At 41.0% G+C, this 26,729-nt stretch overlaps 1 protein-coding gene across 1 annotated transcript in view; it reads left to right on the top strand.

Moving 5' to 3' along the window:
• The first annotated feature begins 234 nt into the window (after positions 1-234).
• Positions 235-26,729, top strand: part of gcn1 (GCN1 activator of EIF2AK4) — a 29,001-nt gene continuing 2,506 nt past the window's right edge. Inside the window, exons 1-54 of the mRNA XM_040155031.1 lie at positions 235-252; positions 1,903-2,005; positions 2,107-2,170; positions 2,483-2,614; positions 3,010-3,118; positions 3,231-3,329; positions 4,369-4,503; positions 4,613-4,790; positions 4,894-4,968; positions 5,159-5,287; positions 5,376-5,426; positions 5,526-5,624; positions 5,803-5,976; positions 6,073-6,225; positions 6,346-6,438; positions 6,546-6,621; positions 7,112-7,271; positions 7,513-7,702; positions 7,871-7,995; positions 8,249-8,427; positions 8,529-8,622; positions 8,703-8,816; positions 8,928-9,126; positions 9,220-9,372; positions 10,856-11,037; positions 11,379-11,459; positions 11,799-11,942; positions 12,224-12,348; positions 12,513-12,702; positions 12,817-12,887; positions 13,363-13,528; positions 13,648-13,842; positions 14,044-14,290; positions 14,490-14,611; positions 14,722-14,836; positions 15,057-15,236; positions 16,099-16,319; positions 16,448-16,516; positions 17,601-17,739; positions 17,832-18,028; positions 19,368-19,510; positions 19,604-19,721; positions 19,911-20,126; positions 20,265-20,429; positions 21,364-21,525; positions 21,611-21,703; positions 21,794-21,937; positions 22,056-22,325; positions 22,504-22,617; positions 23,293-23,523; positions 23,672-23,865; positions 24,771-24,885; positions 25,572-25,668; positions 26,417-26,565. Of these exons, the coding sequence (XP_040010965.1) occupies positions 235-252; positions 1,903-2,005; positions 2,107-2,170; positions 2,483-2,614; positions 3,010-3,118; positions 3,231-3,329; positions 4,369-4,503; positions 4,613-4,790; positions 4,894-4,968; positions 5,159-5,287; positions 5,376-5,426; positions 5,526-5,624; positions 5,803-5,976; positions 6,073-6,225; positions 6,346-6,438; positions 6,546-6,621; positions 7,112-7,271; positions 7,513-7,702; positions 7,871-7,995; positions 8,249-8,427; positions 8,529-8,622; positions 8,703-8,816; positions 8,928-9,126; positions 9,220-9,372; positions 10,856-11,037; positions 11,379-11,459; positions 11,799-11,942; positions 12,224-12,348; positions 12,513-12,702; positions 12,817-12,887; positions 13,363-13,528; positions 13,648-13,842; positions 14,044-14,290; positions 14,490-14,611; positions 14,722-14,836; positions 15,057-15,236; positions 16,099-16,319; positions 16,448-16,516; positions 17,601-17,739; positions 17,832-18,028; positions 19,368-19,510; positions 19,604-19,721; positions 19,911-20,126; positions 20,265-20,429; positions 21,364-21,525; positions 21,611-21,703; positions 21,794-21,937; positions 22,056-22,325; positions 22,504-22,617; positions 23,293-23,523; positions 23,672-23,865; positions 24,771-24,885; positions 25,572-25,668; positions 26,417-26,565 (7,557 nt within the window). The remainder of the gene's footprint in view (positions 253-1,902; positions 2,006-2,106; positions 2,171-2,482; positions 2,615-3,009; positions 3,119-3,230; positions 3,330-4,368; positions 4,504-4,612; positions 4,791-4,893; positions 4,969-5,158; positions 5,288-5,375; positions 5,427-5,525; positions 5,625-5,802; positions 5,977-6,072; positions 6,226-6,345; positions 6,439-6,545; positions 6,622-7,111; positions 7,272-7,512; positions 7,703-7,870; positions 7,996-8,248; positions 8,428-8,528; positions 8,623-8,702; positions 8,817-8,927; positions 9,127-9,219; positions 9,373-10,855; positions 11,038-11,378; positions 11,460-11,798; positions 11,943-12,223; positions 12,349-12,512; positions 12,703-12,816; positions 12,888-13,362; positions 13,529-13,647; positions 13,843-14,043; positions 14,291-14,489; positions 14,612-14,721; positions 14,837-15,056; positions 15,237-16,098; positions 16,320-16,447; positions 16,517-17,600; positions 17,740-17,831; positions 18,029-19,367; positions 19,511-19,603; positions 19,722-19,910; positions 20,127-20,264; positions 20,430-21,363; positions 21,526-21,610; positions 21,704-21,793; positions 21,938-22,055; positions 22,326-22,503; positions 22,618-23,292; positions 23,524-23,671; positions 23,866-24,770; positions 24,886-25,571; positions 25,669-26,416; positions 26,566-26,729) is intronic.

The following is a 26,729-nucleotide window of genomic DNA, read 5'->3' as shown; positions in this document are numbered from 1 at the left end:
TCGAGATCTTTTTAATTTGAATAAAAGTTTTTCTTCCAAAGCCCCGAAGAGATTACCTATTTCATTATCTTCATATTGGAAAATATCCACATTTATAGATGTTAATGAGATATATTTATATTTAATGTAAAAAAAAAAAATCATTTTGATCATTTTCAAGAAAAAAAAATGTTACGTAGCTGTTGTGACCTGGAAGTGACATCATCAAGTTCTTCCTGCATCAGGACCGGCAAGATGGCAGCGGACACGCAGGTTTGTGTGGCTGTTTTTTTTTTTTAATAGTACGGTATCCGCTTGCAGACTGATAATTAAGTACTTAGGCAACCAAATTCGAGGTATCCCGAGTGCCGCTTTATAAACATCCGGGTGTTATTGGGTGTTCAACGAGGCTCTCGGCCAAACTTTAGCAGCAGCTAGCTAGCAGGCTTTTAGCTCGGTGCTACGTAGCCTCAGTGTGACTCGATGAGACTCAGCTGCTGCAGCCAGCGACAAGCAGCTCGTACTGACAGGGGACTGATCTCTGATCGGTGGGAGGCGAGCTGAAGCCGTGCACGGTGCCGCTTCGTGAACTAACTCGTCGGGGGCTTGAGCTCACTGTCACGGACTTCGGTTGGCATGAATCCCCTGAGTTAAACAGACAGGCGTCCTATATGATCATGAGTTAACTAAGCTACGCCGTCCAAAAGTAGTGAATCGTTTTAAGTTAACTGACATGTCCGAGCATTGAATGCAGAGCGTGGTAGATGCTGGCATAGGGACAGTATTGCCTTTGCTGAAAATTCGTTTTGTCGACCACCAGTTGATTTTAAAAACAAGGCCTTCATTGTTGACTGGCGTGAACTAGTTGTAAATACATAAGGAGCTGTTCCACGAAGAAACTTTTTTTTCCCCCAATTTTCTCTCAAATTGCTTGCTCTCCGAAGTAATCTCTTTCCCACCCAGAAAAATTTCAGATAAAACATCCAACAAATAAAAAAATCTGCATTGATTTTATTTACAATCACTATCTAAGCATCTTCATTGTCTCAGTGTGGTACTGCATTCTCCTCCTCATACGATTTCTCTGATGTACCTCATCTACCAACAGCCACATGTCTTGCAGCAAAATGTTGTTCCTATTTCAGGCAATTTCCTATCATTCAATCCCTATTTATATGTGTGTGTGTGTATATACCTAAACATATATAGATATATACACACATTGTAAATATATTAGATTGTTGTTGATTTGCCATGTTTATTATTCATGAGATTTAAAGATTTCACACAAATAAAATGAAATTAAATATTTATAGTTATCTATATCTATATCTATAATATAATAACATACCACAGAGTAAACAGTAAGGATTATTTAAAAGAATGTACAATGTGGCAGATGTAGGGTCAATCTCTATTATTGACTGTTCCTTCCCTGAGCATTCTTGCAATCACCTGTGAGTTGCTTTGTTACCTTTACAGTTGGCTGTAATTAGGAGAAAATCACTTGATAAATGTGCTTTATTGTTTACATTTTTTTACTCTAACATTGGTACTTTAGAGAACACTGTAGTTTCTTACAAGTTTGCTAAATAAAGGCCCAGGTCGTAAGAACAAGGCCTCGGAGTATGAATTGATAAACATGTAACTAGAGCTTAGATGATTAGTCAATTTATCAGTTTGTTCATAATCCATGGCCTACTTTTCTGTTAATCAGCCATCATTTCTCAAGAAAATTGCCAAGTATTCCCTCGTTCCAGTCTCTGAAATGTAAGGATAAGCCGCCCTCCCTTGTCCAACACGCACAAGCACGAACTGAATATCTTTTGGTCCTGGACTTGACGTTGGACCGGAGCACTGCAGCCATTTACTTCATTTAAGTCATTAGACCAGTCCACATACTAAATGGGACTATTATTTCAGGTTTCAGACACGTTGAAGAAATTTGCTGTAAAAGTGACCACAGCCAGTGTGAAAGAGCGCAAGGAGATATTCGAAGAGCTGAGACAGTGCATAAAGGGCAAAGGTGAGGTGATTTTGTGTTATTTAATTTTCTACACTATGACATTGTAGTTGAAAATAGGTGTTATAATCACCACTAATGGTTCTTCAAAACACCTCTTGTAGAGTTACCAGAGCCTGCCATCAAAGGACTATGCAAGCTCTTCTGTCTCACGCCACACAGATATCGGTAGGTTAAAAAATTAAAAAATGGAATGCTCCCAAAAAAGGTATTAGTTTCAAGGTTTACACTAATTTTCCAGTTTATGAGGTACGCATAGTTAAAATTAATGCAATCCAATATAACAGTCCTGTAGTCATTGCAGGACTGTTGTATTAGACTGCATTAGTTTTGGCTAAATCCTGGGGTTTATTTGCAGTTTTTGGTGCTGTTGAACTGTTTTGTATTAGGAAGTGTGTTATGCTATTTAGCCTACCCTCACCAATATAAATGGGGTGGACAAAACAATATAACAGTATAATGGATGTGTGTGCTTCTCAGGGATGCTGCATCGCGCAGAGAACTGCTCGCTGTCATTGCCCAGCTGGCTGACAGTCAGCCTGTCATCCTGGTGACCAGCCTCCTCCACTGCCTGCTGAACAGTGGCATCATCAGCAAAAATGGAGAGCCCGGGTACTGCTCTGAACTGCTCTAGATTTTAATCTATAAAGTTTTTAGTTTTAAAGTTCTCACTCTGTGTTTGACAGGTAGGGTAAGCAGGTATAATATACTGTACTGTATATAATTATAATGATGTGAGTGCAGTTAGCATAAACACAATAAACTACATTAATGCTCTTTAACAAAGTTTGCACATTCTTATAGAATAAAAACCACGATTAACTCATTAAAACAGCAGAAAATTTAAAATATGTGTTTACAGTTGGATACAAAGGAAAATTTAAAAAAAAACAAACAAACAGCTGATTAAATAAAAATAGTTGCATCTCCCTAGAAGCCTATCTTTGTTTCCACGCTATCCTGTTTTTTTTTTTCCCTTTCTAATGCTTTCCTTATTATATTTTCAGTAAAAGCACAGGCTCTGCTGCCTTCATTGGCTTGTCTTGGACCTTCCTTTTAGTCCCCACTGTGTTTTCTGCCCCAGAGAAAAGAGAAGGACCCATCTGGAAGAAAATGGTCAGTAAAGTTTCTGACTTTGGAAATTACAGAAATTACATTATTGATATTATTATTGTCTGTGAAAAAAATTACAAATTATCACATTGTGGCCTGTTGCCCTCTCTTTTAGGTGGAGGTTCAGAGCCTTCTTATGGCCGAGGTGGTGGGTGGAGCAAAGACCATTGCTCAGAAATCCAGTCTCAAGAATGTCAGTCACCTCTGGGAAGAAGTGAGTGTAGTACTCACTGGCAACATAAGACATACGTGTTGATCTTGTCGGAGGGGAGGATCTAACCTGATGATTGGACTGAATTGCCATTTTGTTTCTTTTCACTCATTCACTTTATTTTTTTATCACTAAACAAATCAGAGGTGTAGGGGTGATGCAGAGGTCTGGAACTTAGCTAGGGAGGATCCTGCAGTGGTCAGTGATTTTCATCCCATCTGAAGTCCATATGTCTTTGATTTCTTTCTTTTTTTTTTACCCTTCACCCCAGAAACAATCAAAGCACAAATTACCCACTGTCTTGTGGCAAAGTCGTTGGTCCTTTCATAATTTAAGTTAATTCTGAAGAGACACTTTTAAGTGTCACTGAATAGGTAGAAAATTATTTTGCTAACCTCAATGACATCAGTTAACTCATACAATGAAGGAGTAAAGATAAACTTTACAAGACCGAGACTCCACAAGCTCCTTAAATGGGCTGTTGTAATGTCATGTATATATATATATATATATATTTGTAATGATTTTATATGTAGTGAGCTACATGCATCTAACACTGTTGCTGATAGCAGTCCTTTTCTCACTGTAAAAACAGCTTAATCCATATTCAGTCGGTGACATTTAAGCAGATTGAAACAGTCTGTGTTAAAAATGAAATTACGAATAAATAATTACTGGCAACTAATAATACTAAACCAGTTGAAGGTCATGTGATTTTCCTCCAGCACATCTTTGTCTATTACAGAACTAGCTCTTCTAATTTATGGCTAAAATGGCGTCTGGAATGAGGACTTTTATTACAAGCGAGGAGGGGAAGTGTTTTATTACCCATCTCCCCCTGGAATATTAATCCTGTCTGAATGGGGCTTTAGATTGTTGTTTTAAAAACTTGGGCAGGATCAGAAACCACTACTGCTCTAGGCTTGTAAAATCAAATGAGACAGATATGATATTTGAATATACATATAACCTCAACTCATGACAACAGTCATGGATTTTAATCTGTGAGCTGGATAGGTCTGACATTTGTTGTTTTTAACAGAACCCTGGACTCGTTGATCAGTATATCAGCACACTGTTGAGTCTGGACCAGAGCCCTACAACTCTGGCCTTGCTGGGGGTGTGTTTAGACTTCTGCACTGCTCAGAAAGACAAAGCTACAATAGAGAAACATAAGGTGAGTTTTTTTTAATCACTTTTGATCCTTAACTGTACATTTTAAGTCATAATGCTGCAAAAATAGCTGCAAAATTTAAACATTGCACCATTGTGTTGCTGTTTTTCAGAGCACCCTATTGGACATGTACATAAAATCAGTCCTCATGAGCAAGACAAAACCACAACAGCACATTTTGGACAAAAGTGGCTCCTTACTGCGTCACGTGTCCCACTCTGAGTTCAAGGAGCTGCTGCTCCCTACCCTGCAGAAGACGATGCTCCGCAGTCCAGAGAACGCAATACAGAGTGAGGGTCTTTTAGTTTCTGATGATTGTGTTCAATGCTTACCTACTTAATGCTCAGGCAGCACTCATATAGTGGATTAAAACATTGTCTGGTCTCTTCCCAGCCATTTCCTGCCTGCTGTCCACTGTGACTCTCGACCTCAGTCAGTATGCCATGGATATCGGAAAGGCCATAGCAAGTAAGGTCTTCATTGATGCTCGGCTAATTCAGTTTTGTATTTTATTTATGGAATTCCATTTTTAAAATATGTCTTTGTGCAAATAGTTATCATAAGAGTATCATTTGCTGCAAGGGAAGTAACAATGAGAGACTGGCACTCAATTTAACATAATTTTGAGTGTATAATTATGGTATGGTTTGTGTTTCAGCCCAGCTGAAAGCCAATAATGCCCAGCTGATGGAGGAGGCGGTCCGGGCCATGCAGAACCTGACCCAGCAGTGCAGTGATCCCACCGCAGTGCAGGACATTGTCACGCACCTCTTTAAGATCCTCGGAGGTGAACTAATTAATTACCTCTTAGAATGAAATATTGTCTTAATCGTGAGTGGTTTTGCTTACTTGAAGCACAATTCTTGTGCTTGCAGGGTCTGAGGGAAAGCTCACAGTTGTTGCCCAAAAGATGAGTGTGTTGTCAGGTAAGAGGCCTTGCAGACACTTTTAATTATGACCTATCCATAAGATAGCAATGCAAACAGACAATTTACAACCTGAAAATTTTCATCCTATTGTTTTAGGGATTGCCAGCTGCAGCCACCATTCTGTGTCAGGAACGTCTAGCCAGACTCTCAGCTCTGCAGTCACCGTGATGTTCATCCCTTATCTACAGCAAGAAGGTATCACTGCTCTGTCTTTACCTCCTCTCCTTCCTGCCAGAATCCTTTACAGGTTTACTAACTATAGGGAGCTAAGACAATAAGAGCCCAAAATTTTATGCCTTCTGCCTGGAAATTCTTAGTAAGGACACAGTGTAATGTTTCAGTCTAGTACTAACTTTTTCTTTGTTTTATATAGTTCACGAGGGCACCTTGGTGCATGCAGTGTCCGTGCTCTCCCAGTGGAGTAGTCGCCTCACAGTACAAGTTCCCACCGCTCTCTTGGACTGGTTGAAGAAAGCTTTCACCCTCAAGACCTCCACCTCCCTGGTTCGACACGCCTACCTTCAGGCCATGCTGGGTGCCTTTAAAGGTCAGTCACACAAGAGACATTACGCTACATGTCAAATGTCCAGATCCATTAATTGAAGTCAAACCACTTATCACCTTTCTTTTCCCTGGTGTTTAGGTGACACTCTGGCTCAGGCCTCAGACCTCACGCCCTTGCTTCTACAAACAGTGGAGAAGGCTGTGGCCCAAAACTCCCAGCATGCTCTGCTTGCAGAAGGTGTGGCAGCTTCTGTTCTTTTGAGCCGACTTGCTCTGCTGGAGACACTGCCAGGTGAGGCTCTTGTTTCAGCAATTGCTTTTTCTCATTTAGCAAGACTGTTGGAGAACTTTTAGCACACAAGGATGGAAAGTGATAATGACATTAAGGGTTTTTTGTTTTTGTTTTTTGTAGAATCTAAATTAACCAGCTTCTGGAACGTGATCTTAGATGAGAAAAAGCCACTTTTCACCACAGAAAAGTTCCTCTCCCAGGCCAGTGATGAAAGTAAGGCAATCTTTTCTCACTGTCAACATTTCGGAAGCTCATGAGTGATTTGAAATGTCAAACGACATAAAATGATGGCTTATTTCTATGTGTTGCACTCTGTCTAGCTCTGCTCACAGTGCTGCTGCTCTGTGAAAGGCTCTTCTTGGACCTTGCCCACAGACTTAACACCAGCAAATCCCAGTGAGTCTGTCCTCCTATTAACCTGTACACAGCTTTTGCCTTGAAAATTTCTTAGAGAACCTATATACTCCATATCCGCCTGCATACTGCGTGTACCCAGAGGATTAAAAAGTATATCCACCAGGGAGAGATCAGGGTCAAATCATCCCTGGAAAATGGCCAACACTGGAGTATCTTCCTTTTATAGTTTATGATGCTAACAACACAAAATTAACTAATTGCTGATAGTTGAGGAGATTTCTGTATTGTTAATGTTGTCATAACAACAGAAAAAGCAGCAGCGGTGCTATTGTAAATTCTTCTTCAAAACTCTCTGGTACTGTTGTCGTTATTTGTTCTGATTTTGCTAACCCTCTGTCCAAAGAGAGATGTCCTTTTTATGAATGAAAAATAAAGGATGTACATTTATTACAAATCTGTCTAATTTCCCTGTTTCCTTTAGTGCTTTAATCACTAGTTAATTTTTCCTGCATGTAACTGTGTTCTGTAGGATGTATCATCACGCCACAGTTGTGGTTTTGCTGTCTCGGAGCTGGCGTGTTAGGAAGAGGGCACAACAGACAATCAGGAAGCTGCTCTCCTCTCTGGGTGGATCTAGTCTTGCCCATGGCCTTCTGGGAGAACTCTGCGTGGTCATCAACAAACATAAAGTACAGACTGATTATTCAAATTTAGGCTTCAAAAATATATTTATATACTGTACATCTACAATATCAAATTGTACATTATACCAGATCTACTTTGATATATATTCAGCCTCCAGGGTCAGCTGCTATATTTAATTTAATCTGTAATTTGAATATATACAACCACTACAGTTTGAAAGTGAGAGAATGAGTTTATTTTTTTTCTCAGCCTGATTGTGGCTGACTGTATGCTTTAATCTGGCAGGTTTTACCCCAGGACGTCCTGGTGTCAGAGTCAGGGGAGCTGACTGAGCTGGGTCGCAGCTACGTTCCCCCTCGTGTCCTGCTGGATGCACTGTGTGTTATTTGCTCCTCTGCCAGCCAATGGGGCGACTCCACAGAAGCAGAGAATTTCGCAATGAAAATCCTCATAGTCACTCATCATCCATCCATAGGTACGAGAGTGAGTTGCTCTGCAGACTGGCCTACTTGTTTACTTGTTTACCACAGTCATATTAACCCCTTTCATCTTGATGACAGGTTTTTGTGTTTTAACGACACTGGGATAGTGTATGGGTGCTGTGTGCCATACATCTTATCCACTCCATGTATATCTCTTTCAGTTGAAGCTCGCCGCGGCCTCTGGCCTATCCTGCTCTCTTCCATGAACATAAAGGCAGAAGAATTTATAGAGAAGAATCTGGAGTCGATTCTGCCACACCTACTGGATGTCAATGTCGACAACCAGGTCTAACAATAACACACACTTCCTTTTACTGCATTTACATTAGATTTATACACACATAAGAACAATAAAGTGTACTTAACTGATTCCTGCGAAGAAACCAATTGAAAGATCTATTACCAGTTAAACAGTTTTTTCCATTCTGCATACAGGATGTAAGGATATGCAGAAGATCATGCCAGACATTAGTTATTGACTCTTGGTGATGTATTTTACACGATACCAGGGTTTTTAGTGGTCATGTTTTTCTCCCCAGGCGGTGAAAAACGCTGTTGGTGCGCTCTCCGGCCTCTCCCCCAACAAGCTGTTACCACGCGTAATCAGTCATGTCACCGAGGGGCTTTCCCGATCCGCTCTACTTCAGGTCACCAGGGAGGAGTATGCCATCATGCTGACACCTGAGGGAGTGTTGTATGACAACAGCATCATCCAGAGGTAACATACAGTCTCGCCTACCTCAACAGCAATCTCCAGAATTGTCTGTTGACTATCGGGCAATTATTCACTCCTGTCATCCACTTCTACACTTGCTGCAGTGCCCAAAAGGAAAGCACCAAGAAGGTCAACATGAAGAGAGAGAACAAGGCCTACTCCTACAAAGAACAGATCATTGAACTGGAGTTACAGGAGGTAAAATGCACTTAACACCAACAGTTTTTTTTGGTGGTGTTATGTCTGTAAAATGTTTAATTTCTCAAATGATCCTACAGGAGCTAAAGAAGAAAAAAGGCATCAAAGAGGAGGTGCAGCTTACCAGCAAACAGAAGGAAATGATGCAAATCCAGCTTGATAAGGAGGCCTCTATTCGTAAGAGACTTCAAGGGGTATGGAACCAAGTCTGAAGTAAAGACTAAAATGATTTCTCTAACACCTGCCTGAAACCTGGCTTTCTAAACTTCTTCTTGTTGGCCTGTGGCTTACCTTGCTGTCACCAGCTGGATGTGGAGTTGCAGTGTGTGGTGGGTCTGCTGGAAGCTGCTTTGATAGAGAGACCAGCTCAGATCACCAGGGAGCTCCCTGCTGTCGTCCAGGTCCTACTGCCCCTGCTACAATCCCCTCTGGCTGCTCCACGCATACAGCAGGTCTTCTTGGACATCGGAGTGTGCCTTATGCCCAAGCACCTTCGCTATCTAGGTACATAGCCTGTCTTATTGTTGTGTTGTATTGATAAACACAGCTTTGTCTCAATATCTCTAGTCAACATCATTTTGTCTCTTTTTCTTCCAGCTGTGCTTGTGGGTCACGTGACTTTACGCCTTCTGAAGCCGGAGTGTGATCTGGATGAAGCCTGGGGACAGGAGGACCTGGACACAGCAGCCAACCGTACTGTCCTGCTGCTGCACAACCACACTGTCCCACAGAGAGAGAGCAAAACTGGTGGTGAGCACAGCCACAGTCACTTAATGGTCCCATATTGAAGAGAGTGAGATTTTCATGTCTAATTAAAATATAAATAAGGTCTAGGTGCTATATACATACTTTGAAAGTATCAAAAGACTCAGTCGACAGAGAAATGAACAGTGGCCATATTCTGAAACTGTGTCAGGACTTCTGTAATTTTGTGATGTCACAACTATACGTTAATCGCCCTCAGCGATGCCCTCAACACGATCCGTCTGGACCCACCGTCCAAACTTTTTTGTTGTTTTAACATCATTACCAACACAACAACAAATGGTCATGAGCTAGGTCGCCGAGCTAGCAAGCTACAAGACAGAAAAATGTTGAGGAAACGCTGCACAATTGTTGGATATCAGGAAGCCAATATGTCATTGTAATATTATACATATACATAGTATATATACTATACATAGTAATATTAGAGACCAGTGGCTAATGTTATTTTTTCAGAAATACTAGAGCATTTTAGTCTGAGCCATCTGTTCGGCTTATTTCAGCGCTCATTGACCACTGCCATTTAAATGTCCTTGTGCGTTTTACCAAGCTACAGTAGTGGTCTAATAGCCATTACCTGTGGTTGGCCTGGCCATGCGTTGTGCAGAAAACAGTCGGCCAGTCAAAAGAGAGGCTCAGAGACCTAGACAGTTCTTGAGAGAAGCATGAGAGAGGAGATTTAAAACTATACCGAGGTGGTTTTTGGTACTTAAAACCACATAAATATCATCTGGATAGCAAGAACTTCAGATAAAACACAGAAAAAGTGTAAAATATGGGACGTTTAAAACTTAAATCGCAGGGGCAACCACATTTTTCAGCATACAAACATACAATGCACACTAATGCTCTGAACCATGTATTAATTTCTTGCTAATGATGTGTTTGACATTCTTTGAATATGTTCAAACATATGTTTTGACACAATTGACTAAACAATGAAAGCACTACGGTAACTCAGTCTCTTTTGGAAATCTCACTCTACCACTTAATTTAAGGAATGTAGAATTAAACTATGAATTCACTCATAACACTGAGTTTATTAAATACACTAAAGCAACAGGCTTTAACATTCAATCAAAAAAAAAATTCAAACACCTGAGACAAATACCACACTAATAATTTGTAAAAAACATACTTAGACAAACAGTATTCATCAAAATCCATAGAATACATATAAAAATGGGGAAAAAAATCATGTAGCTAATTGTGAATCACTTACTATTAAGGAAATATAAAGTTAATTGTCTAATGTTCCAGAAATTATCACAGCAATATTTTGATCCATTTTGTGCTGGGCATATAAGATTAAAATCAGAGACAGTATGAGAGAATTTTACATTTTTCTGCGCAGAAGATGCATAGGAACTCATATCCAAACAATTTGTCCTGAAAATGTAATCTCATATGATTCAGTGCTGGCATACTGACTGCTCTCTTGTTTCTTTGTGTTGTCTTTTTTCCTTAGATGTGGTTCCCCTTTCTGCACCAGCTTTCTCCTTCTGCTTCCCTTTCCTTAACGCCTTGCTCAGGGAGTCTTCAGGCAGCACTGAGGAGACAGAGAACATGATGACCAGAGTCTTACAAGTCATCAATGAACACTCCCAGCTTCGGGCTGACACAGACAGTGATGACATTGTTATAGACGAGGTAAAGACAAACGACATTTTGTATTTTCTGTCTGTGACCTGCACAGGAGGAGGATTGGGAAATACATGATTTATGTGAAAAAATAAAAGGCCATCAGTGCAGACAACCAGAAATAGTGACAGAGTAACAAAAGAAAAATATTTTACATGCAGTCCTTTTATCTCAACTTTTATGTAATCACCGGTCATCCACATACAGTCTTTTGTGTTCGCACACCTTGTTCACAGCTATTTATAAAAATAATTTGCAAATTGAATTGAGAAAGCTTTATGTGACAGTACTCCCATTTATCTTGTAGTTTAATGGATTCATGCACTAACGGCAGTGTTTTCTCTTCTCAGAACGGCCCTGAGCTGCTTCCACGTGTCAACATGGTGATACTACTGACCAGAATTATTTCCACAGCCACCCCAAGACTCCAGGTAAACCAGCAATTTTACAGCCTGTTTAAATTCATTTTAGATTCAAACATATATTCTTCGTTGTTGTTGGCCTGATTTATTTTCCAGATTCCATCCGGTTATACCTCTTAATGATAAAATATTCGTCTTATTCATTTGTAAATTTTGTAGTCCAGAATTTGTTCGTTGTTTGTATTTACTTTATCTAACTCCTTTGCTGTATTAGTTTCTGCTTTAGTGCTATTTCACTCTCTTCCATCATTTTTCCATGTCTTGCTGAAAAAACCTAAAGTATCCACTTGGATGACAGAATTGCTGCTTAGCCCTGAGATGTGAGACTTTTCACATTCTGTGTCTCAGGTGTTGGCGTCTCAGTGCCTGACAGCTCTGTGTGCTAGTGCTGGAGGAGGAGAGGGCTGCACTGTAGCAGAGCAGCCAGAGATAGATGTCCTACTCAACGCCCTGCTGTCACCCTGCTTCTCTGTCCGGGATGCTGCCCTCAGGGTAAGCTTTGGTTTAATTCATTTTTATATTTATTGAAGATGGCCTATCCCATTGAAGAGTAAACCGGTGTATTACAGACAGGGAAAGTTATCACATTTCGTTTTTTTGGTTCAATATTTTATGAGCTCAAAAATAAATGTCAATAAACAAAGGAAGGAAAACTGTTTTTAGACCATAATGGAAGCACTACTTTTGAACTTACTTAGTGATAACCATGTAACAAATTACATAGCCCACGTATATGTACACAACCAACTCTGTGCGTGTCAATCTGTGCTCAGGGATTGTTGGAGATGGAGTTCGCCCTTCCCACAGACAGCACAGAGGCCAGTGGGCTGAGTTTGCTGCGCAGGCTTTGGGTTGCCAGGTTTGATGTTGAGGAGGAGGGACGAGCCTTGGCTGAAAAGTATGTATTATGGGATTTCTTGCTCTGTTCTTCTTCTTGCTGAGTGTTCATTAAATACTGAAAAGTAACCACGCTGTTATTTTATCCAGCAAAATTTGATTTCTGCACTGTCAAGTAGAATGGAAACATTAAATTCAATTTTTTGGCTTGTCCTTCCTCCTCAGACTTTGGGAGTCTTTGGGTCTGGAGTTGGTCCCTGAGCTCTGCTCCCTGCTCATTGGAGATGTCACCCACCACGAGGAAGCTGTCCGTTCTGCTGCAGCCGAAGCCCTGTCAAGTGCTGTGTCCGAGTACAGAGACCAGTCTGCTACAGTCCTCGGCCAGCTGACGGAGCTATACCACCAGAAACTCTATGTGAGACCTTGAGCCATGGCAAATCACATTATTACTCTTATTGCTCTTGCTACTTCAATAATTTTCATCTTAGAAACCAATGTGTGATATTTTTTTATTTTTTTATTTTTAAAGAGACCACCTCCTGTGCTGGATGCCCTGGGCAGAGTCATCTCAGAAGCTCCACCTGACCAATGGGAGGCCAGGTAAATCTCAGTTTGTTCGCAAAGATAAGAGATACCAGGGGCCTTTAGCGTTTTTATCTTGGGAGCTAAAATTAAAATCTGTGTGTCTCAGGGACCTAAGAACATGAATTAACCAATTAACCAGCATAATATCTACATTAGCCCACTATCAATAAAGGCAGACTTCCAACAGGGAGAGATAGGACACCAAAAAAATAGTGATAGTGATTTCAGAAAAGGCTGGAACGTGCTTGTCAGAGAGCCAGCCTTTGCAGCCGGATCACTATGTTTATCTGTGTAATTTTGAGACAGATTATCCTTGAACCCCCAGTCCTGGGAGTTTTCTTATTAATGTCTAGTTTTTGCGGTTATATATCAGATATTACCATAAAAGGTAATCCCATTGTAACAGAGAGTATTAGAGGCCATAAAAGTTTGTTTTAATTAATGGTTCGTTTTGTGCACTGAGTTCTTTTGTCACACACATCTTTGTCAGGTGTGGCATCGCTCTGGCTCTGAATAAGCTCTCCCAGTTCCTGGATGAATCTCAGGTCACCCCTCTCTTCCTTTTCTTTGTTCCTGATGCTCTGAACGACCGCCACACTGAGGTGCGTCGCTGTATGCTGGACGCTGCCCTCTCAGCACTCAACACACATGGGAAGGTATGGTTCACTTCTTTTTCCAGCTACATTTTAAACACACAGATAACATTTAAAACATACTCTTTGATATGACCATTTGTGTCTTGCACTGTACTTTATGTCCCTGCTTTTTGTAACAGGATAATGTGAGCTCCCTGCTGCCAGTGTTTGAGGAGTTTCTGAAGAACGCCCCCCAGGACGCCAGCTATGACTCTGTCCGTCAGAGTGTGGTTATTCTCATGGGCTCCTTGGCCAAACATCTGGACAAAAATGACCCCAAGGTCAAACCCATCGTGGCCAAGCTCATCACTGCACTCTCTACACCTTCACAGCAGGTAAGCAACTCATCCTGCTTCCCAACTACTTACTCACCTACAGTGTTCAGCATCCAAGATTTGATTTATTATAGTTTATTAGAGCATTTTATTCTACAGATCTCACTTTGCTGCCCCTCACATAACCAATCAACCGTTTTGTCTGGACAGAAATTAAAAATTAACCACATAATCTCATTTTGTTTTTTCACCCCTCATCAGGTCCAGGAGTCTGTGGCAAGCTGTTTACCTCCTTTAGTCCCTGCCATTAAGGAGGATGCTGCAGGGATTGTTAGAAACCTGCTGCAGCTGCTGCTGGAAAGTGACAAGTACGCAGAGAGAAAGGGAGCAGCGTACGGACTGGCTGGCCTGGTCAAAGGTCTTGGAATCCTGGCACTCAAACAGCAGGACATCATGACCACGCTAACCGACGCCATCCAGGACAAGAAAAACTTCAGACGGAGGGAGGGTCAGTGAGGATTTTCCAACCACTGAACTGTTTGGCTTTTGATCAATTTACCCCTTGTTACGTGTGTCAGACTAAGTCATCCTCATGTATCTAGCACACGACTACCAGTAGCCACCATACTGGCCCTTAAAACTTCAATAACAAAGAATTTTTTGGGCCAAACAATAAGACCAGCTGACCAGCTGTTTGTCTCTTGCAGGTGCACTGTTTGCATTTGAGATGCTTTGTAATATGTTGGGGAAGCTGTTTGAGCCATACGTGGTGCATGTGCTGCCACACCTCCTGCTCTGCTTTGGAGATGGAAACCAGTATGTCAGAGAGGTGAGTGGACAGATCACATCCTGAGTCCACTGTCTCTTCTGCATTAACATCTCACTTTCTGCTCAATTAAATCTCATGGGGTGATCTCATAATGTGACCTCCTCCCCTAGGCTGCAGATGACTGTGCCAAGGCTGTGATGAGGAACCTGAGTGCCCACGGGGTGAAGCTGGTCCTCCCCTCCTTGCTGGTCGCCCTTGAGGAGGAGTCCTGGAGAACTAAAGCAGGTGAGGAGCCCCTACATACACAGAGTTCCTAGACAGGTCTGGAATGTATTAAGGAGTAAGGATGCAAAATTATTTGGTCCCATAAAACTGGCTATGTGAGTCTTGAGTCTCTTTTTTTTCTTTTTCTTTGAGATACTGATTTTGTGACAATCGGTCAAGATCAAATGACCTGTCCAGTCATACAATAGTTTCTTATGAATTACCCCCTTCTTTCCTCCAGGCTCGGTGGAATTGCTGGGTGCCATGGCTTACTGTGCACCCAAGCAGTTGTCCTCCTGCCTGCCCAGCATTGTGCCCAAGCTGACAGAGGTGCTGACAGACTCCCATGTGAAGGTGCAGAAGGCCGGCCAGCAGGCTCTCCGACAGATTGGCTCTGTCATCCGCAACCCTGAAATCCTGGGTAAGGGACTCAATGAAATGGGAGCTGCTAACACAGATGACTTATGGCTCAGACTGTTTAAATTATTGAGCCAAAGGAGCTTTCAAAACGTACATAATGTATATTTTGTCTTCATATGTTTTTTTGGTGGCCTAATGCACATTTGTAATTATTTAGATAAGATAAGATGAATTTTTTATTAATTCCAGGTAGGGAAATTTACAGGGTTAGTTGTACAATTTTCAAGATAGTTTTTTTATTGTGTCTACTGAACAGTTGGGCCTTTAGAACTTAATTTCATTTTCCAGTTGTAGTTAATCATTACCATATTTAGCCTGAGAAAGGCTTGTTTTTCATTCTTTTTGTAGTTTTTAAGGTCTTAATGATATTTCAGTTGTACAGGTGATAAAAACTTAAATGATCATCCTTACAGTGTAACGGAAGAGGTAGTACAAAAGACCAGCTTTATGTACTACCTCTGTTGAGCTAGTAATGCTACATTTTTATTGAGAATGTATCAAATAGGTGTTGCCTCACCATGTGAGGAATCATTTTACAATATATTGCAGTCCAGTAGAGTAACAGAACTTGATTTAGGGTTATAATGGAATTATATCGACTGCTATATGCAATAAATCTACATTCATGTATTTTGACATTGCCAATCAGAAAAATTCTGCAAAAGTAATTTAGTTAGCAGCTCAGAAATGCTGCCAGAAAATTGTTTATACAGTACCGGGCTTTAAATGAATTAAAATTACAGTTAAGAAAAAATACAACACGAGGCTTGCAATCAAAGAATAAGTTTGAGGATTGTTTTTTGTTTACCGCTGATGTTTAGTATACCTGTATTTTAACAGTAGTCTCATTGTTGCTCTCTCAGCCATCACCCCCATCCTACTGGACGCTCTCACTGATCCATCCAGGAAGACCCAGACGTGCCTGCAGACGCTGCTGGACACCAAGTTTGTACACTTCATTGACGCTGCCTCACTTGCCCTCATCATGCCCATCGTCCAGAGAGCCTTCCAGGATCGCTCGACTGACACTCGCAAGATGGCCGCTCAGATCATTGGCAACATGTACTCCCTCACTGACCAGAAGGTAGACAGCATCAAAGAAATATTACAATGAACTATAAGTAAAATACATTTTTTTCAATAATCCTTCAAACCAGTGTATTCTGAAAACTTGCATTTTGTTTATGGTGTAATATGTGTCATTGTTTATAGGATCTGTCACCCTACCTGCCTAGTGTTATTCCTGGACTGAAGGCCTCTCTGTTGGACCCGGTGCCTGAGGTGCGACAAGTCTGACCTAGTAATTGCTAAATGATGTTGTGACTTAAAGTTGAAAAAGTGCCTAGACTAAAACTGAGTATAAATCTTTACATCTGTAAATCTGTTTTATATTTAAAAATCTTGCTTAACAACATATTCTATATATAATATATTGTGATATTTCAACATGTAGTAAATTTAAACGCAGTTACATTACATAGTAACTGAAACATTTCCGACTGTATGCAGCTTACAGTCAAAAACTCACTTTTAAACTACAATAAGTCCAGTTTTCAAAATTTTGAGTCTTCCAGCTGCATTTCAATCATCCTCATTCAGAAATATTAACATCATCTCCAATCATAATCTCTATGATATGATAACTACGATACGAATGTTGTGCAATGATTATTCATTGATCAGTGTTTTATGAATCTAAAGCTTCATACAAATTTTTTTTCTTTATTTACAGTGATTACTTTGGTAATGTACAGTAAATCTTTCAGTTAAAGGAAGTGATGGACAACCTGACAGTTGTCTTAATGTCCACAGAGTTATAAAGACAGAAAGTCTGCAGATTTTATTGTGAGCTGAGGATGAATCCACAATGTGTAATATTTGAATTTAAAAGCAGAGATCACTGTCTCTGCCCCTACACTAATGACTGACTGATCATAAAAGTCGTAATGTTAGTAAAGATAGGTTTTGGGTAACAAACTGATATGCAACAGGGATTTTGATCGTCAACTCAGTAAAATTCTGCAAATTAATGCGCTCTGATATGTGCTTTGATATCAACTGTATGAATGAGGAAATGAAGCACAATGTCAGACACCTTCTTCATGCTCAGTAGAAGGAGACATAGAGAAACACAGGGTTTGTTGAAGAAAACTTGCCCGTGAGCAGGTTAGGTGCCATGGAACCATGGTAACTGACTCTGTGTTAAACTCATCTCTGTTTCTGGAACAGAAGTCTTCCTCAACCCAGGGTTGACAAACTCTAAAAAACTCAGAGTTTTCACTTCCCTCCCTTCCTGGTACACACCCCAGTAATAAGTGCTCTGCTGTATAAAGTTGAAACTGTAGCTGCTCTTATTCTTCTCCAGGTACGTACTGTCTCAGCCAAGGCCTTGGGTGCCATGGTAAAGGGGATGGGTGAGTCCTGCTTTGACGACCTGCTGCCGTGGCTCATGGAAACGCTCGCCTCTGAACAGAGCTCTGTAGATCGCTCTGGAGCTGCACAAGGTTGGTTCTTCTCCACTCTCTCCCTTTTTTTTGGTGATTTGTGCCTAATCAACAACTGAGTCACTAAATAATTTGTTTGTTGCTTTCTTCAGGTCTGGCTGAGGTGATGGCTGGACTGGGAGTGGAGAAGCTGGACAAGCTGATGCCAGATGTGGTGCAAACAGCCAGCAAGGTTGACATCGCTTCCCATGTCAGAGATGGCTACATCATGATGTTCATTTACCTGCCCCTCACCTTTGGAGACAAGTTTACTCCCTACGTTGGGCCTATCATCCCCTGCATTCTCAAGGTAGTGATCTCACAGTTGATGACAAGAATGTTTTTGTTAGTGTTTTTTTTTTTTCCAATTTAGCCATGAGTCTTGACTTTAACTGTGTATAGTGAGTGCAACAGAAGTAAAGCCACATAATCTAATTCACTATCCTTTTGATTATCTTGATCATTTTATGGAAGAATATACTGAAGACAGGATAGAGATGGGTTTGTCTTTCACAAACAATTAAGGATTTGTATAACATATAAAGTGACATAGAATGCTGATTTGCTAGAATGTAAAAATAGCTTATATTTGTGTATTGTCACTATTTGGAAGTGAACCAATTTTCTGAAAACCATATTGTATGTGGCCTGCATCCCTGCATTTTCAAAGTTTTTTTTTTTTTTTTTTTTTTTAACCACGTATTACACTTTGATAGACATCTGATGGCTCAAGCTAGCTAACATGACACATGGAATTCCAGTGAGAAATGGCAGCCAGTAGGCGTGAGAACACTTAGACAGATTTGGCTCTTGCCAGCAGTGAGAAATGACCTTTGCATAAGAAATTCCTGCTGTTTGCCGGCTGCACAGAATCCCCAAATTCTGGATACTAGTAATGCTAGCGCATATTATAATCCTGCTGTCTACCATCAAAATATAAAAAAGCAAGATGCACCAGTCTGTATGTCAATACAGGAGAATCTATTATTTTTCAGCCACACAAGGTCATTAAAAGAGGCAGAGACTTTTTTTTTTAATCTGAAAAATTATGAGTGTATCAACTTGATGCATTTTCCACCCAAAGCTATCAGATTCCCCTCCTCTATCCATTGTCACCATGTTGGACTGAAACTCACACGTCAGACTGCTCACCACATTGATCACGGAGTCTGTAAACGTATGCACTCTTCATTAAACAGCCATAAACACTAAGTAACAGTGTGAGCTGTTACCTTATTAAAAAAATCAGTTCTCTGACCAAAATTCCTAGATGTTAATAAGTAATTCTGCACTCAGAGCTGACCGAGACATTTCATTCTTGGGATATTGGACATTCTCTGCTTATTACTTTTGCAATTCATTCAGTTAAAGAAACAAAAACAGCTCTCACTCATTCTGGTTTGTTTTCTACCCTTGTGTGTCTAAGTGTGTACAACATTGAATCCCAATGAATGAATTGATGATCAACTGATTATCAGGAAAGTGCCACTATGTTGCATGTGTGAAAAGGGATTTGGGGATTAAATACATCTTTATCTGGAAGCTGGCTTGTCATTGACTCAAACGCTTTAATTACTTAACTGTGTATCATTCAACAGGTCACACTTCACTGCAGCTCAGTATCTCTTACCCTCTCTTTTGTCCACCAGGCTCTGGCTGATGAGAACGAATATGTGAGAGACACAGCACTGCGAGCCGGACAGCGAATCATCAGCATGTATGCTGAGACCGCCATCGCACTGCTGCTTCCTGAGCTGGAACAGGGCCTGTTTGATGACCTGTGGAGAATCAGGTTAGACTTAATTACATGGTAACATGTTAGTGATCGAATAAATGTTACTCTTATATTGACTAACTGTGGGTTCATGCCGTTGTTGGTCTGTAGGTTCAGCTCGGTGCAGCTGCTTGGAGATCTACTGTTCCATATCTCTGGAGTAACAGGAAAGATGACCACAGAGACCGCTTCTGAGGATGACAACTTTGGAACAGCTGCATCCAATAAAGTATGAATACATTTCTTTTAATCAACAATTTCTTTACAGACTCAACCACTTCATAAAAAGAAGCAAAAGTTGTCGTTTTTTAATATATCTTTACTTGCCATCAAATAAGTGTTGTGTTGGTCTTTTTTTTCAAAAGTGTTCAACATTGATTTGTCAAGGATTGCTGTCCTTTGACCTTCTCCCTCCCAGGCTATCATTGGTGCTCTTGGCGCTGATCGGCGCAACCGCGTCCTTTCTGGTCTCTATATGGGCCGTTCAGACACCCAGTTGGTGGTTAGACAGGCTTCTCTCCACGTGTGGAAGATCGTGGTGTCCAACACCCCCAGAACTCTTCGAGAGATCCTCCCAACCCTCTTCACTCTCCTGCTGGGTTTCCTGGCTTCCACCTGCCCTGACAAACGAACGGTATTACTCCTTTTCACTTCATACCCAAATGTTTTTATTTTCCCTGGTTGGAGATTGTCACTATTTGCGTTTTTCTGTCTCTGTGAAACTATCCACACAGGGCCTTTTTACTGACACTGTGTGTCCATGTGGTTATAGATTGCGGCTCGGACGCTGGGTGACCTCGTGAGGAAGCTAGGAGAGAAGATTCTCCCTGAGATCATTCCCATCCTGGAGGAGGGGCTGCGCTCTGACAAGAGTGACGAGAGGCAAGGCGTCTGTATCGGCCTCAGTGAGATCATGAAGTCCACGAGCAAAGATGCGGTGAGTCATGCATACCCTGTAACACACAGATTTTTTACCTACTAAACAAGCATGTAGCATCTTAACTAGTGGCAGTGAATGAAATTAAGATAATAGTTTTAACCCAGATTTTTTTATTATTAATTTGATCCAAAACAAAACCCAATATATTTTAGATGTTTTTTAATAAACAATGCCATGTACTGTTTAGTAGACGGTGTTCAAAGTGAGGCAACGCATAAACTTGTTGATCCTTCTATATTAAACTTCTGTATGATGTACTGGATCTCAAGGTGTACATTTAAGTACAAATGTACTGAATGTTGGCATTTTAATAGATTATCAATAGTTAGCAGTCCGGGAATCATGATGGCTTAGTTGTTAGGACGTACAACTGCATACAACAGTTGCCTTTAGTTGCTGCTTGTCTATGGATCTTTCCACCCTCAGTTTTGTCTTCATTAAGTGAAAAGCCTGCTCAGTTGGGTTGAGGTCAGGTGACTGACTTGGTCATTGAAGAATATTCCATGTCTTTGACTTGAAAAGCTCTTGGGTTGCTTTCACTGTATGTTTTGGGTCATTGTGCATCTGTGCTGTGAAGCACCGTCCTATCAGTTTTGCAGCATTTGGCTGTATCTGAGCAGTCCTGGTTCATTGCCGACCGGGGGCCTTTTTTTGCTTGTCACGCTCCTCTCTCTCCTGACATTATCTGACTCTATCTCTACTGTCACTATCCAAAAAAGGCAAAATGCTAAAGACAGTCTTTTAAAAAAGAAATGTGTAGGCTTTATACCCACTTTTTCTGGTCATAATATCAACTTGAAAGCCAAATGCCTTTTAGTTCAGAATCATTTTCAAAGTTTGAAAAAATAATAGAAAAAACAGAAAGCTTAGGGCAGGAATCTGAGAACTGTAATGACATGAATTACTATTAACCTGATGGTGTGCACTGCAGGTGCTTGTCTTCTCTGAATCACTGGTCCCCACAGTCAGGAAGGCTCTTTGTGACCCCCTGGAGGAGGTTCGAGAGGCTGCAGCCAAAACCTTTGAGCAGCTCCATGCAACCATTGGTCACCAGGCGCTGGATGACATCCTGCCTACCCTGCTCAAACAGCTGGTGAGGGAGCGAGGAAACAAACGCAATACAGATGGCGTTCAAAAGTTTTTAATCTGGCCTATAATACATTAATGTCTTTTCCCAGGATGATGAGGAGACAGCTGAGTTTGCTTTGGATGGTCTGAAGCAAGTCATGGCGGTGAAGAGTCGCTCTGTGCTGCCTTACTTGGTTCCAAAGGTAACATTCAAAGTCAGGTTTTCCTTTGTAAGTCCATATTATTGTGTCTGTATGACTGACTAAAACAGATATCCTCCTTCATTGTACCAGCTGACTGCTCCTCCTGTGAACACCCGTGTGCTGGCCTTCCTGTCTGCTGTGGCTGGAGACGCTCTGACACGCCACCTAGGGGTCATCCTGCCCGCTCTGCTCTCCTCCCTGAAAGGAAAGCTGGGAACAGAGGATGAAGCACAGGTAACACTGGCACTCACAAATGATAATATCTACTTCTCCTGTTGTGCTTGAGCCTTTCATTCTCTGCTTATGCTCATGAAGAAGGAGCGATAGCTCTCATGAATTACTTTTGCTTCAGGAGTTGTGCAGTTGCCAAACAGTGATCCTCTCAGTGGAGGATGAAGTGGGCCAGCGCATTATCATAGAGGACCTGTTGGAGGCCACACGAGGTGCTGACCCCGGCCTCAGACAGGCCGCTGTCACCATCCTCAATGCCTACTTTGCTCGTACCCGCCTGGACTACAGTGCCCATACACGCACCTTGCTCTCAGGCCTTATCCGCCTTCTCAATGACTCCAACCCAGAGGTCCTGTCACAGAGCTGGGATACCATCAACTCCATCACCAAGGTGAGTTGAAGTGAAAATGAAAGCAACTGAACACAAATTTCTCTTTGCAATGATGCAGAGATACCATAGTTTCCATATTTATGTTTACACAACATTGTGCATTGAAAACAGAGTTCGTACTTTATTTCTTAATCAAACAGCAAATGTGGACGCAGTGTTGTTACCTATTGTTCTGCAGAAACTGGATGCGAGCAGCCAGCTGGCTCTAATCGATGACCTGCATCGAGACATTAGATCAGCAGCTACAGACGTTAAGGGTCAGCACCTGCCTGGTTTCTGTCTGCCCAAGAAGGTAAGAAGGCTCCTCCCGACACAATAAACACTGGCACCTTATTACAGCATGGTGACTTCATTCATGTATTTCTACCTTTTATCACACTCCTTTTGTCTTCCTGAGCTGTGTTGGCAAATCACTACAACTTTGCTCTGACACTACAGTGGACAAGATTCTGGTTCCCACATGTCACATATGTGACTGTAATTGTGTTTACACTTTAAGAAACTATAGTGACCAATCACATAGAGGCCTTTCCATTTGTCTGTTAAAGTCTGCAGCATCAATTCTACCAGGCCTACTTGCCAGACTGAGAATTCTCTGGTTAATAACACATGGTTAATTGATTGATTGTTTAAGTCTTTTCAAAAACTTTAAACGCTTTAAAATCCCAAAAATTGACTGGTTCCAGCTTCACAAATATGAGCAAATATTTGCTACTGCTCTCTGGTTTATATCCTTGTAGATTAAATATCTTTGGGCTTTTGACTGTTGGTCAGAAAAAATTAAGCAAATTAAAGATGTCACCTTTGGCTATGGGAAATTACAGTAGGCATTTTTCACAATTTGAAAATCTGAGTAATTAAGCAGTTAATCACAAAATATTAATTGACAGATTAATCAATGAAAATAGTTTGTCACAGCCCTATTCATGATCATATTTTATGTTCTTCATCCTCTTTGTGTCCACAGGGTGTGACCTGTATCCTACCTGTCCTCAGAGAAGGTGTCCTCACTGGTAGCCCTGAGCAGAAAGAAGAGGCAGCTAAAGCATTAGGAGGGGTCATCAAACTGACCTCTCCTGAGGCACTGCGGCCTTCTGTTGTCAACATCACTGGACCTCTTATTCGTATCTTGGGAGACCGCTTTGCCTGGACAGTGAAGACCGCGCTGCTGGAGACTCTTACCCTGCTGCTGGCAAAGGTCTGTACCTACATCTTCCTATGGTACACCAAAATGGCTAAATGCTGGTGAAAATACGATCATATCTTTTCTTCATAAATGAAGTTTCATTTTGGAGTCTTAAATCAGAATTTTTGGCTCTAACCTCTGGACTATATTCCTCCTCCAGGTGGGCATTGCCCTGAAGCCCTTCCTTCCTCAACTGCAGACCACCTTCCTGAAAGCCCTGCAGGACTCAAGCCGTGCAGTGAGGCTGAGGGCTGCCGAGGCTCTAGGCCAACTGGTTTCCATCCACACCAAGGTGGACCCACTCTTCACTGAGCAACTGTCTGCCATCCGCAACGCTGAGGACTCTGGAGTCAGGTGAGCGCTCTTATAGTAGACAGATACTAAAACTTTAAGTTATAAGAGACTTTAATCAGTTTGCCTTGTCAACTATTGCTCTGATTTCTCTATTTTTGGAAAGGGAATGATTTAGCTATTAATACCACAGACACTCAGATAGACTATGCTTATTAATTCACATGTTTGATTCCTGTTTGGGATGGTGGTTGTTGATGATCTAATATCGATTGTAATTTCATATTGTATAACTAAAACATACATAAGTATATGACAGTTTAGAGACTCTTAACAGTTTCATTTCCACTCCCTGGGGAAAAAAAGTTGCCGATTTGATACACGAAGTTAAATAGAAATGTGGATTGTGTGTGGGGAAAAAGGCCGCAAGCAAAAATAGGAAAACCCATCGAAAACAAATACATCATCATCATCAAACAGCCCATAAATAATTTGTATGATTTGACTTTTTTTTTGTCCCAAAATGTTCTTAACTTCTTAACTAGAGGTCAATATTATTGACTGATATTATCTTATCATCGATATATTGGTATCTGCATGTGTTAGCCCATGAGTAATAAGAAATGTCAGTACAGAAATGACAAATACATGTTTGGGTTTATTTAAAAACAGTGTCGCAATTGCATGGTTTGTCCACCGGAGAGCACTGACAAATTCATTTTCCAGCTGTCCTACTCAGTTTGAACACTGGCCCTAATCACAACTCTTTAATAACCAAATGTAAAGGATTGTATTTGTTTGTGTTAATGTTAAAAAACAAATACCTGCCAATATATCTTTATGTTTTTGTAAAGGTTCAAATATTTAAATTATTATCAGTTTCAAAAATCCATTACAAGTAGGGCTCTATTCTTAACACATACAGTTGTCATTGTTATGCTTGTGTTGTGCTTTTTACCCTATCACAGGGAGACTATGCTCCAAGCCTTAAGGTTTGTCATCCAGGGGGCCGGGTCAAAGGTGGACCCAATCATCCGCAAGAACATCATCACCACATTACTAGGCATGCTGGGACATGATGAGGTATGACAGGAGGAGCAGATGCCTTGAAGCATCAAGTAGATCTGAGAAGACTTTTTTTTAAAATATGTTGCAACATGCCCATTTTTTCAGCCCCAAGGCCCGTAATCGCTACTGAATTCTTGAAGTAGTTACCGCCACCAAGGAGGTTATATTTTCACTCGTGTCTCTTTGGTGGATTGTTTGTTTGTTTTGTTAGCAGGATTACGCAAAAAGTACCGAACCGATTTGCACCAAACTTGGTGTAGGGATGTGGCATGGGCCAGGGAAGAAACTATTAAATTTTGGTGCAGATTTGGATAAAGGGGTGGATTCAGGAATTTTTTTTACCATTTTCCTTAACATTGTGAGATGGGGCATTTCTTGACATTTTCCTCAATATTTGGCCTTGGAGTAGGTATGCACTCTGAGTGCCATTCTAGTTACCAATGAAATAGAGTATAAATGTATAAACACTTAGAAGAAATTTCAAAGAGAGCTGTTCATTGGTGTATTTCTCTCTGTGATCACAGTAGAAAACGGAAGTCAGGCAAAGAGGATGTGGTTTTCTATAAAGGTGGTTTTGAAAATACATGTTAGTTCGAGAATAAATGACACTCAACTAGTCTCTGTGTGGCTGTCTGATGGTGTGTGTGTGTGTGTGTGTGTGTGTTTTTTGTTTGTATATATGTGTGTGTGTGTGTGTGTAGGACGCAACACGAATGGCTTCAGCAGGCTGTGTAGGTGAGCTTTGTGCCTTCCTGTCAGAGGAGGAGCTGAGGAGTGTGTTACTCCAGCACATCTTAGGTTTGTATTTATATGCAAAGTTATCATCACCTTCAGTTTTTTGTTGTTTAATGTTGTAGTGTTGGTTTGTCAATTTGTCCTCAGTGGCCCTAACTGCTGTTTACTATAGCAACTGACTTGGTGTGATGTTGTGAAGGTTTTTCCTTCACCAAGGAAAGAATTCTGCAATCATCACCACCATTAGTTGTCTTCCGTGGTCTTCCAGGCCTTTTGGTGTTGCTGAGCTCGCCAGTGCATTCCTTCTTTTTAAGAATGTACCAGATTGTTGATTTGGCCGCTCCTAAAGTTTCTTCCATCTGTCCGATAGGTTTGTTTTGTTTTTTCAGCCTAATGATGGCCACCTTCATTTCCATCAACACCTCTTTGGACCATATATTGAGAGTTCCCATGAACAGATACCAAATGCAAATTCAACACTTGGAATCGACTCCAGACCTTTTAGCTGCTTTTTGTTAAACCGCTTGAATTAAAGCTGAAAGTCTACACTTCCATTCTACACAATCCCATCTTGATGGCTTCATTTCAGATCCATTTTGGTAGCATTCAGAGGCAAACTTACAAAAATTGCGTCACTGTCCAAATACTTACGGACCTAACTGTATTTGTCCAATAGACTTCTATCAAAACAGCTTGACTTTTTTCTGTGTTTATGTGTTACCTAATTTTTTGCTTTTCTCTATCAATATATCAGTGAGAGCATAGATTAATACATTTTTATTTTATTTATTTTTTTTATTTTTTTCTTAAGCGGACATGTCTGGAGTGGACTGGATGGTGCGTCATGGTCGTAGCTTGGCCCTGGCCATAGCTGTCAAGTCTGCACCTGAGAAGCTGTGTGGGAAGGAATACTGTGAAACTGTAGCAGAAACCATTTTGGCCAACGCCACTGCTGACAGGGTGAGGAGAAAGTTTGTGTCTGGCCCTCTGTTCTTTGACAATTCATTTCTCACATCTCTCATGAATTGAAACACATGGCTGTAACGATTATCCTGTAAACGTCACCTTTAAAAACTAGTTTGTTTTTTGGAAAATATGATTAAGATTATTTATTGGCTGGAGTC

The sequence above is a fragment of the Xiphias gladius genome, chromosome 19, assembly GCF_016859285.1.
Source record: "Xiphias gladius isolate SHS-SW01 ecotype Sanya breed wild chromosome 19, ASM1685928v1, whole genome shotgun sequence".
NCBI classification, from domain to species: Eukaryota; Metazoa; Chordata; class Actinopteri; order Istiophoriformes; family Xiphiidae; genus Xiphias; species Xiphias gladius.
Note: the sequence above shows the minus strand (reverse complement) of the source record. Positions and strands in the feature narration are given on the sequence as shown.